The 11,402-nt window shown below is 41.3% G+C and overlaps 1 protein-coding gene across 2 annotated transcripts; it reads left to right on the plus strand.

Moving 5' to 3' along the window:
• The first annotated feature begins 611 nt into the window (after positions 1-611).
• On the plus strand, positions 612-8,381 carry LOC123091273 (WD repeat-containing protein 20). 2 transcript variants are annotated; one of them, XM_044512733.1, is made up of 11 exons: positions 612-1,092; positions 1,569-1,886; positions 1,976-2,084; positions 2,171-2,270; positions 3,072-3,159; positions 3,245-3,328; positions 5,002-5,098; positions 5,190-5,277; positions 6,579-6,684; positions 6,781-6,873; positions 7,484-8,381. In XM_044512733.1, exons 1-11 carry the CDS (start codon positions 925-927, stop codon positions 7,922-7,924), a joined length of 1,692 nt encoding a protein of 563 aa, XP_044368668.1. In that variant the 5' UTR covers positions 612-924; the 3' UTR covers positions 7,925-8,381. The 2 variants fall into 2 exon arrangements, with proteins under 2 accessions (XP_044368668.1, XP_044368669.1); XM_044512734.1 differs by having other exon boundaries at positions 613-1,092; positions 1,572-1,886.
• Positions 8,382-11,402: the final 3,021 nt, after the last annotated feature.

Genomic DNA, 11,402 nt, shown 5'->3' on the forward strand with positions numbered 1-11,402 from the left:
GGGATGCTTGCCAGGTGCCCAGCCGCTCTGCAATCTTGTCGACTAGGGGCATGAGCACCGAGGAGGGGACTTTGCACACCGATAGTGGAAGCCCAATATAGGTTATGGGGAAGGCAGCAACAAGGCAGGTTAGGGACTCGCCAACACGCAGGGACACATCCAGAGGGCAACATATGGGGGTAACCAGGCACTTGGCGAAGTTGGTGTTCAGGCTAGATGCCTTGCCAAACAGGTGAAAAATGGCGCACACTACTTGAAGATCGCGATCGTCGAGATGACAAAATATGACGACATCATCCGTGAAAAGGGAGATGGTACATACTGTGCGTCTAGTGGTGAGGCGTTGCAGCACCCCGTGCAAAACGACCCGCTGCACCATGGTGTTGAGTACGTCAATGACGACGACGAACAACATAGGCGAGATGGGGCCACCTTGCCGTAAGCCGCAGGCGTGATCAAATATATATTTTTAATTTTAGTTCTCATATTTTTAATCCATAATTCATGTCCATGAATCAAATTGGCAGGCAATTGCCGCAGCAAGTGGGGGTTGTCCTAGCTCCTATAGTTGCAATTGGATCCATAGTCCTTGCACCGAAAAGAGTTATTCAGAGGAGTGAACAAAGCAGAAGAAAAAGGTGAGTCATTCCGTTCCTCCTCCTACCACCAGCACCAGGTCTCTGTTTCTCCAGTCTCCCCACCGTCCTCCCTCATCCCAAATCGAACCGCCTCCCCGTCGCATCGATCCCAATCTGACCACCCCCAAAACCCTAACCCTCACTCGCCTCCTAGCACGGCGGCGAGTCACGGCGGCGGAGGCTTGAGATGGCTGCGCGGGCGTAAGCATTTCGGAGGCGATCGCGGAGGTGGGGGCTTCCTGTGACCCGCCAGCGGTCTAGCTGGTGCCGGCCCGTGCCCGTGGGTATGGCGACGTCGTCGTCGGCTAGCGGGGGCGGTGCCGCCGGGGGCGCGCCTGGACTCAAGACTTACTTCAAGACCCCCGAGGGCCGGCATAAGCTGCAGTACGAGAAGACCCACTCCCCCTCCGTGCTGCACTACAACCACAGCTCTGGTGGCAAGACTGTCTCCGAGGTATGAAGGGCGGCGACTCCGCGGTACCGGCGATCGCGTCCCGGGGTTTGCGGTTAGCGCGCGGGTTGGGACGGGGATTGGGATCTCGATGGGTCGCTCGGATGGGATGGGGAATTGAGCTGTGGCGTTGGGTGTTGACCTGATCAGGTGCCGGATTCAGGCGCGTCTATTTTCGCGTATCTGGTTGGGTTTTATTTGGTTTTAGTTAGGGTTTCGGGTAAGTTTTGGATCGTGGCATTTTTGGTCAGGTTACTGTGCTTCTGGTAAGACGGGCGTCCTCTGTTGCAGGTATTAACCGGTGACCATTTATGGAACCTCGCAGTGTGATGAATTTAGAGGGGTTTCTCGTTTGGGATTCTTACTGTATAAGGGATTGTTTTAGTTATTTGCTTGCTTCGTGATGATCGACTTCATTGCGATTTATATTCCTGTATATTATGAAAAGTTAAGTTTACATCAATATCTTTTGACGATAGCAGATGACAGTGGCATATTTGAAGGAGAAGCCCGTGGGGCAGGGCTCTACACCATCAACACCAAGTTCCAGCAGTGGCATGCGATCTGCAGCTGCGAGACTGCTTGGTACCGGGAATGGGAGCCGGACACTTAGCTTTGCAGGCAGCAACGGTGTCAGCAGGGCTGTTTCAGGGAGCAGCCGTGTGGGTGGCGGCGTTGGTATGTCAACGGGCGTCGGTGGATCTCAAGCTGTGGCGAATTACGATGGCAAGGGAACATACATCATCTTCAATACCGCAGATACACTGTTCATTAGTGATCTCAACTCACATGATAAAGTATTAGTTCCCTTGTCCAATGCATGCCAAAGTTTTACTTACAAATATGCAGCCTTGCGTTTCTCTGATCAAGTTGTTAATTGCACTAGGATCCAGTAAAGTCCATCCACTTCAGCAACTCAAACCCACTTTGTCATGCATTCGACTCGGAGGCCAAAGATGGGCATGACCTGATTGTTGGAGTATGGTCAGGAGATGGTCAGTGCTTTCGTTTTGGAATGCTTTATTCTTAGAATTGAACTCTGTTCTGAGACCGAGACGAGTTATATGTGTCCATTGTGCAGTCTATTCAATGTCATTGAGGCAACAGTTGCAAGATCCTGGAAAGAAGCCTGTTATGTCTCAGCATTTTATCAATAAAGACAAAGATGGAACTGCCAACAGGCATGTTTGCTTCCTTTAAAATAATAATGAAAGTGATAAATTTGTATGAGAATTACCTTACAAGTAACAAACTTTTTCTTCATATTTTTGTTTTATGCCACATTCTGAACACACTATTGTTTTAGGATAACTATGAAAGATGGTCTGATTCGGTGTTTCCTTTTTGTGCATTATTAGATTATTAGAAGTTGTAACTTATAGGAAACTGCTCCTATTATTAATGGATAAGGACTAGGGCCGAAAACTTCATTTGAGCACCTCATTTTGATGGAGCTCAGTCGATAGTGGCAAACATTGTTTTGCTTTATGCCTGGCAACATGCTTTGTATTGCATGTCTTTTAATACTGCCTGATTCAAATTGGCATGTGAGAGATGTCGACATTCCCCTGTTTTGAATATCCCTTAATGCCACCCAACCATGGTGGGTTCGATAGTTGTCCTGTTCCTCTCTTCTTTATGGAGTCTGCGAGGAGGGTTTAGTGTAAGCATCTTCTGTGTGTGTGTGGCGGGGATGGGGGGCTGGTACAAATTGCTGAGGTGATATACAACCCTTAGCTAGTCAGCATCTAAAGCGAATATTTACAAATTGCTGAGGTGATATACATCCCTTGGCTAGTCAGCATCTAAAGCGAATGTTTACAAATTGCTGAGGTGATATACATCCCTTGGCTAGTCAGCATCTAAAGCGAATATTTACACATAGGTTGTGGGACTATCTATATACATGTAAATACTGGTTGAAAAGACATGAATATTTGCAACCAGTTCAACTTTGACTTTACTAGATGCTGTTATTGCAGCCGCTGCACTTGTGTTGCATGGGTTCCAGAGCGTGAAGGCATTTTTGTTGTCAGCAATGCTGATGGGAATCTGTATGTGTATGACAAAGTGAGTGCCTACTGTCATCAAATTTTGTTACAACGTAATCATACTCCATTATGCCAAATCTGAACCAATTATTTTCTATGTTCAGTCCAAGGATGGAAATGCTGACTGGGCATTTCCAACTGTAAGGGATCAAAATCAGCTGATGATTTCACATGCAAAGTCCACTAAGGTATCTTAGGGCACTTGATTTCTGTTTAAATGGTTATGTCATTTGAATTTTTTTTTCTTCACTTCAAAGACGTACAGGCATGGTTATTTATGCTGTCATGTTTAAAGATTTGGTAATAGAGAGGTACTTGTTCTGGAAACTTTTTGAAGGAAATAATTACCACCTGTGCATCTGTGAAAACCGATGGCTAACATGCAGTAGCTGGACTACTAACACAATAATTTGTTTCGCTTGATATCCATGATGTATATATGCTTGTAATATCAGTTTTATAATCATTTTTTAGTTCACTATTGGATTTTATGATCTGTGGTTGTTTATCACTTTGTAACATCCCTCAAAAGGTAGAATGATCCATCCGTCATTTTAAATGTATTGTAGCATTTTAAAAAACTAATGGCAACATTTTCAGCATCAGCATGTTGTAAGTCTGTGTCAAGGATGCTGAACACAAATAAAGTGTGCATACGTCCTTGCAAATATTTGTCAAATCTTGTTTTATTGCACATGAAAGCATTTTGTGGAATATCGTATCCAATATCTTTAAAACACACATAAGTTTGAAAATTCCAACGTCTTCTGATGCTTTATTGAAACACTGCAAAATAGTATGTATGCAAAAACCTTAAGTCAGCTATCGTGCCATTCGAGATAACATTTGCAACAACACAAACTAAATATTGAAATAGCCTTTGCTTGCAAAAGTAGACATAATTGCTACATTATCTTGTGTAACATCTGCAACAATGTAAACTAGATGTTATAACATGCCGGAAAAGAATGTCTGCAACAAAGTATGAGAGTCATGAGGCTTGCCCCACCCATGCGACACAATAACCCTCGAATTACTCTGGTGTAATTCATGTCGGTGAAGTGTATGACAATTTAACATGTATCGGAAACAAGGATGGTACTGTTTAACCTTTTTACATGATTTCTTCGACGACAAGAAAAGTTCCTCTAGGGAAGGGGAACACCACATTTACTTTTGTATAATTAAAGAAGTTCCTCTAGGGAAGAGAACACCACATTTACTTTCCTATAATTAGAGAAGTTCCTCTAGGGAAGCGGAACACCACATTTACATTCCTACAATTAAGTTGATCGTGTGTTTATTTTCTTTGCTATCTCATGGTTGAAATTATGCGACACAAACTTGGTAGATATGTGAGACCACACATAGCCCAGTAGTCTCCATTTCTATATAAACTGTGAAGATAGACCAGTATCCTGGTATTACGGATCATATATGCCCCAGTTGTTGAAGATGGCAGAAAATTAATTTTCCACAAGCTCATTCTCGTGTTCTTACTTTGTAGTTGACGCGTTCAACACAAGCTTCATGTGGTCGAACTGTCCTCACACTTGCTAGTTGACATAGAGCACAGACTGCTTATGCTGGGTCAACCTGCATTGTATTTAGTGCAGTGGTGTTTATCTGTCACATGGTTTTTATTTCGATCATATTAGGAAATGCCAAGTTCTCAAGTAGCAGCACTTTACCAGCAGACCATACTGGAACCAGTACTAAGAACCTGGAAGTTACTATTTTTTGCTATGTTCTTTTAATGCTGCAAAACATTAATTCAAGGAAACTCAAGAAATTCCTGAACATGATGAATTCTAAATTTGTAGCTGCTATCATTGATTATGGGATGTAAATAATGCTGCAGAGCAATCCTACTGCAAGATGGCACATCTGTCAAGGTGCAATCAATGCCATTTCATTTTCGCCGGATGGAGCTTACATGGCAACTGTTGGGCGAGATGGTAAGTTTGTCTAGCCAAGAATGAGAATTGACATGTAATAAAGGTTCCCTGTTGGTGATACATTGTACTTAAGTTGTTCGATTGTATGCAGGTTATTTAAGAGTATTTGACTTCGCGAAAGAACAACTAATATTTGGTGGGAAAAGTTACTATGGTGCTCTTTTGTGTTGCTCATGGAGGTAAACTGCCGATTGCATTTACTGTTACTCTGGTATATGGTGCCAATTTTGTTGCATGCCTGCACCTACCTTTTACTTCCTCCGTCCCAAAATATAATATCATTTTTGACACTACGATACTGTCAAAAATGATCTTATATTTTGGGGCGGAGGGAGTACTAACTAGTAGTTCAGATATGATGTTCACGAAAACATAAACTCATATTTCCTATCTGTTTTGCACAGTTGCATCTCTGCTATTGACCGATTATTCTAGGATTGTGTATGAGTTTACCTCTTGTAATCTTGTTTGATCTGTGAATCACATAACACCATTTGTAAATTACCTTTTTAGATCTTCATAAGAAGCGGCCAATTTTACATATGAAACGGTGCAAGAGAAGTAGCTAAGTGTTGCTGTGATGGATATTCTATAGAAAACTAGTAGAAACATAGTCGGTGACTTGGTGCAGCATGCTTGTCATTTTTTGGATTATATATTAAGTTAATCTTAAACTTCAATCGTTCATCATATAGAATGCAATGTGTCTGCATCTAGAGATGATGTTTGTTAGTTGCTCGATAAGAACTTACAATTGCAGGCTACCAAGTAAGGTTTTTAATTAACGATAAGAAACTGAAGGGACACGGATTGATAGTGGCACATTTTGTACAATTAGCCATGATTTCTGCTGGCGATAAATAGGGGCAAGTTCTTGGAAACACAGCACATGGTTGAAAGTTGAAAGATCTTATACTGAAAGTTTGCCTGATTTGGTTGCTAGCAAATTACTGTCATTATTGATGGTATATACTGTATAATATGGAAGTTCGTTATTGTCCACCTGCTTATCGAAAGTTGTGTTGACTTGGCACTTCTGCTTATGCTTTTGTACATGGATTGACTACCTTGTTATGGCAAGCGTCTGGAATCCCAGCTTTTGAGATGTCATGGAATCAAACTTTAAAGATATCATCGTCTGATACAACATTGCATCAAAATTTCATATTGATACTCAAGGCTCTTTTGGCCTTCTCTGTCCTGACATTGTTGGATTATTTTCTTATTTGGTTTCACAGGAAGTTTGATGAATATCGTGTAACATTCTAAGTAGTGATGTATACTTGCATCCCTTATAACTTTGCATGTAGTCACAACATAGCTAGTCTTGCTTGTACAATTTTCCTGATGTAATTGGATTTATTTGTGCCATTTCACAACAGTTGTGATTTGTGAAGCTAACGTTTTTACCACATAATTGTATAATAGCGTGCCCTTGAAGATGTTAATAATTTGGTTTGTTTGTGCTCTCCTGTTACAGTGCGGATGGAAAATATATATTATCAGGTGGGGAAGATGATCTTGTGCAAGTATGGAGCATGGATGACAGAAAGATGGTTGCGTGGGGCGAGGGGCATACATCATGGGTGCTACTATCATTACAGTTGTTTTTGTTTAGCAGCATATTGATGCTTTTGTCGGAACTTTCTATTTTGATGCAGTTCTCCTTTTATGTTTTGCAGGTTAGCTCAGTTGCCTTTGATTCGTACTGGTCCCCCCCAAGTTCTGATGACGCAGGAGAAAATGTCATGTATCGCTTTGGTTCTGTTGGCCAGGTACCAGTAAATATGAATGAACGAATTTTTTAATCTGGGTCTAATTGTAATTTTTATGGTTTTTATTCTAACGGAAATCATAATGATACATCATAGAATAATCTGTTTGTTTCCTGATATACTTGTGATACCGACAAGGATTGAAATGCTAGTGATATCTGCATTTTGTATTGGTTACTTGTTGGGTTGCTTAGGTGACTTGCAGTTGTGAAAAATGAGCATGCTTGCTTCTTGTTCATTAGTATTCTTACCGACTTGATGAATCAAGTTCATGTGTCTCACTAGTTTTTTGGTTAAAAAGTTGTGCTACACTCTGTGCCACTTACCACTTGTTCATGAGGGACTGGGTATCACAAATAAGTTACATTGTATTTCATGTATCTTGAATTCGAAATAGGTTTATTATCTGTTTTGTATATTTATTGTTAAGCTCTGGCGTTGGATATATATATACTCTTGACCAAGTATTACAACTTGAGGTTCCATGATTTTGTCTTGGGCATAAGATGTGCTACTGCCATGTGGTCTATGCTTCAGCTACCATTTAGCATTGCTTTTCCTACTGGGTTAGTACTGGAAATAATGTATTTTCACCTTTGCATGCCCTCAGGACACCCAACTTCTTCTCTGGGATTTGGCAATGGATGAGATTGCTGTGCCACTTCGACATCCTTCCAGCGGCTCCCCGACATTTAGCAGTGGAAGCCCTTCTGCACACTGGGACAGTGCATGTCCTCCTCCTACTGGTGTTCTTCAACCGTCTCCACGGATGCGAGACGTACCTAAGCTCTCACCCCTCGTTGCACACAGAGTACATGCTGATCCCCTTTCTGGCCTAGAATTCACCAGTGAATCGATCGTCACCATATGCCGCGAGGGGCTAATCAAAATCTGGGCCAGGCCACAACACAGTGAAAACAGCCAGCGGCCGAATTCTTCTGAGCTGGCAGCTGGCAATGCCATCTCAAAGGATAAGATGATAACATCACCAAACAAAGCAGGCGCTTCCAGCTCTAGCTTCAAGCAACCATCATCTGTTATTTTCTCATGACCAAAGGCTTCTGCTTGCATTTTTATCATGCTTGCTCAGCCATGGCTACTCATATCTTGTCACTAACGTGGTGATTAGTGATGCAGGGCTTCGCTGGGAAGTCTGCCAGCGACAGAGGCGTGCTTCATAGATGTCTATGTGACAAAAGAATAACGGAACTTGTTCCTGTACAGATACAGATATTGCCCCCAGATGAATAGTACAAGTTTACTGGTTGTTGTTCCATATCATTTGTCTGGTCTTCCATAACATCTCAATGATTAGAGTATGTATCCATTCTTTGCATATTAATGGCATCTTCACTTATTAGGCGCTCTGGAGGGTACAGATCAGATTCCATTTGCCCCCCATAACATTGCTTTCCTGCTTGTGTTATCCATGGAACTGTAAATTACTGTTGTTTATACAATGTTTCTGAATCTCCTTGGGTATTGTATTCCATTTCTTCTTCTTTTGAGTGTTGATTTGTCACTGAATGTAGTCTTATGAGAAACAAAGTGCTCGAGTTGTCCCACACAGGTTTGAGGCAAGTTGACGTTGAGAACATAAGGGAATGCACGACCAAACTGAATTAACATGATTATGTTCTGCTACCTATGTCTATTCTTTCTACTATATAGTATTTCAACTGTGAAATGTGCACCGCTCTCATCCATGAGAGACGAGTTTAAGGTTTTGGTCGTATCAGTGAAATTTGGTTGAGTTGTCGTTGTTGATTCTTTGTTTGGTCTACTGTGATTTTGTGATTTTGGCTGATGGGAACTGTTGGCATTTACTCCCTCCATTCCCAAATACTCCCTCTGTTCGGAATTATAGAACTAATTCCGAACGGAGGGAGTATTTGTCTTTCTAGAGATTTCAACAAGTGACTATATACGGAGCAAAATGAGTGAATCTACTCTCTAAAATATGTCTATATGTATCCGTATGTGGTAGTTCATTTGAAATCTCTAGAAAGACAAATATTTAGGAACGGAGAGAGTATAATGCAAAGCAGGGTAGTTTAGAGTAAGCTAAATACACATTGTGTAGACTCCAAAAACTGACCAGTCTTAAAAATAAACGTGCAAACATATGGACAACTTTGGACACAATTATTAAGTGTCATCCTTATATGTTGGGCGCTATAGGAAAGGCGTCCGTGGTTGCTGGTTGCTCGACGATGTCTTTCTTTCCACTTATTTTGTGGGGGCCGTTTTGTGAGGATGAGTCGCATGTGCCTGACAGGTTATAGGGGTAGTGTGTTGGGTCTTGTGTCCTCATGATATGGGAGTAGTCTGCTTGCATCATGGGATTGTGGCTTGGTTGTCTTTCCTGACCAAGTTCGTAACGGTGTTCCGTGAATTAATCGGGTAAATTTCTTCTTCTTAATTAATGGATGAGGCAAAAATTTTGTCTTCGTTTCGAAAAAGAATGTCCAAGTGCATAACTGAATGTTCACTAAAGCATTGTCTTCATTTTTGTGTGGGTTTGACTCCACGCCATGGTTGATCATGTTCCAGATACATGTCCCTCTTACTAGGTCCTCGTATTCATGAAACTTGAGCAGTGTAATTGTAGGGGTAGTGGAGCTAATTGTAGTAGCAGTAGGGATGTCCTCATCAGTATAATTTTTTATCTATTTTAAATGCTTAATCTTGATACCTGAAAACCATATATGCAGACTTATCTCAGAGTATCTTTTGTAACGTCACAATTCCATTGTGTTCGATAAATATTATGTTTGAGTACAAATTTGTAATCAGATTACATTCTGCATGCCTCATTGATTTTCACAGTGATAAGCAGTGATAAGCTTTAAAAAGAATCGCAGAGGTTTACCAAGTAGAGCATACTTACTTCATACTAAAATACACAATGTTTTAGACATGAAAACAATATATCTTCAAATTCAACTTTGACCAATTTCTATATGAATATTGTTACTAAAAGCCTAAATAATTATCAAATGAAAAATCATGTTGAATATAACATAATTTTCATTTGACCATGCTGAATAATTCTCTTATATACCAATAATTAAAGCCACCACTCTTTAGATTGTCATCTCTTTTTGAACAAAATCAATATGTACTTCCTATTTTTTCACCCACCATGCATAAGGAAAAGAACTAAATATACAAGTAAGTTAAAGAAAAATGAATAACCATATCCATCTTGAATTGTTATGATAAATAAACTTAAGCTACCTAACCTTTTTGGAAGCCTTTAAGTTTACGTGAAGACCAAAACATAATGGCTTCACCCTCCTTTTTGAGTGCACAAAATGTTTTGAAATGTATCTTCTAAGAGCACCACAAATTCGGAAGGTATACAACTTGAAAGTGCGTTACGTCGACTAGAGGGGGGGTGAATAGGCGATTTTTAAGAATTCTTCACTGAGGAATTTCAGGGTGAGGAAATTTCTAAACGAAGAACTACTTGCAGCAGAATAAGTACTCAGGTATAAGCATAACAGAGCAACAACATAGTCATCATGATGAAATGAAAGACAAACACAGAGTACAGAAAGCGTAAGCACAGGATAAGCAGGAAGAAGACAAACAGACTGAAGAGATAGGATTGAGGAATTAGAGAAAGTCTTCAGTCAAAGTCTTCAAACAGTAATGATCAGGTACATCAACACATGACTGAGGAAATGAGAGGGTTGAGGAAATAGAACCAATAGGCTTGGTGAAGACAATGATTTGGTAGACCAGTTCCAACTGTTGTGACAGTTGTACGTCTGGTTGGAGCAGCTGAGTATTTAAACTCGAGGACACACAGTCCCGGACACACAGTCCTCGTTGTATTCTCCTTGAGCTAAGATCACACAGACCTCGCCCAACAGTAGTGGTAAGTCTTCATAGGTGACTTACAAACCTTCACAGACTTGGTCACTCGGCAATCCACAATTCCTCTTGGATGCTCAGACCATGACGCCTAACCGTCTGGAGGATACACAGTCCTCAAAGGTAACAAGCGTCGGTTCCACACAGGAACAATCTCTTCAGTAATGCTCAATCACTTTGGGGTTTGTAGGTTTGAGTTTGGGATTTGGGTTTTCCTCACTTGATGATTTTCGCTCAAAGTCCTCGGAGGATGGGATGCTCTCAAATGACAAGTGTCAGTTTCTCTCGGAGCAGCCAACCAGCTAGTGGTTGTAGGGGACGACTATTTATAGCCTAGGAGCCGCCCGACATGATAAGACATAAATGCCCTTGTCTGATATGACCGTTAGGTGGTAGGATATTTTGGGACAGCTGGCGCGCGGCACAACAACGGTCGGATTTGAGGTTCGAATTCCTCAGGGCTATCATGTTCCTCACTGTGTAGGCAATCCGCACTGGCGAATTCCCAACTCCTCAGTCAGAACAAATTCCTCAGAGACCAGAAGATCTTCGTCTCTGTCGCTGAAGAACTTGACTGAACTGATATGAGATTTCCAATGGCTTCACTCGAAGGATTGGGTAGGTGTAGGATTTTGAGATGAGCATCA

Source organism: Triticum aestivum, chromosome 4B (genome assembly GCF_018294505.1).
Source record: "Triticum aestivum cultivar Chinese Spring chromosome 4B, IWGSC CS RefSeq v2.1, whole genome shotgun sequence".
NCBI classification, from domain to species: domain Eukaryota; kingdom Viridiplantae; phylum Streptophyta; class Magnoliopsida; order Poales; family Poaceae; genus Triticum; species Triticum aestivum.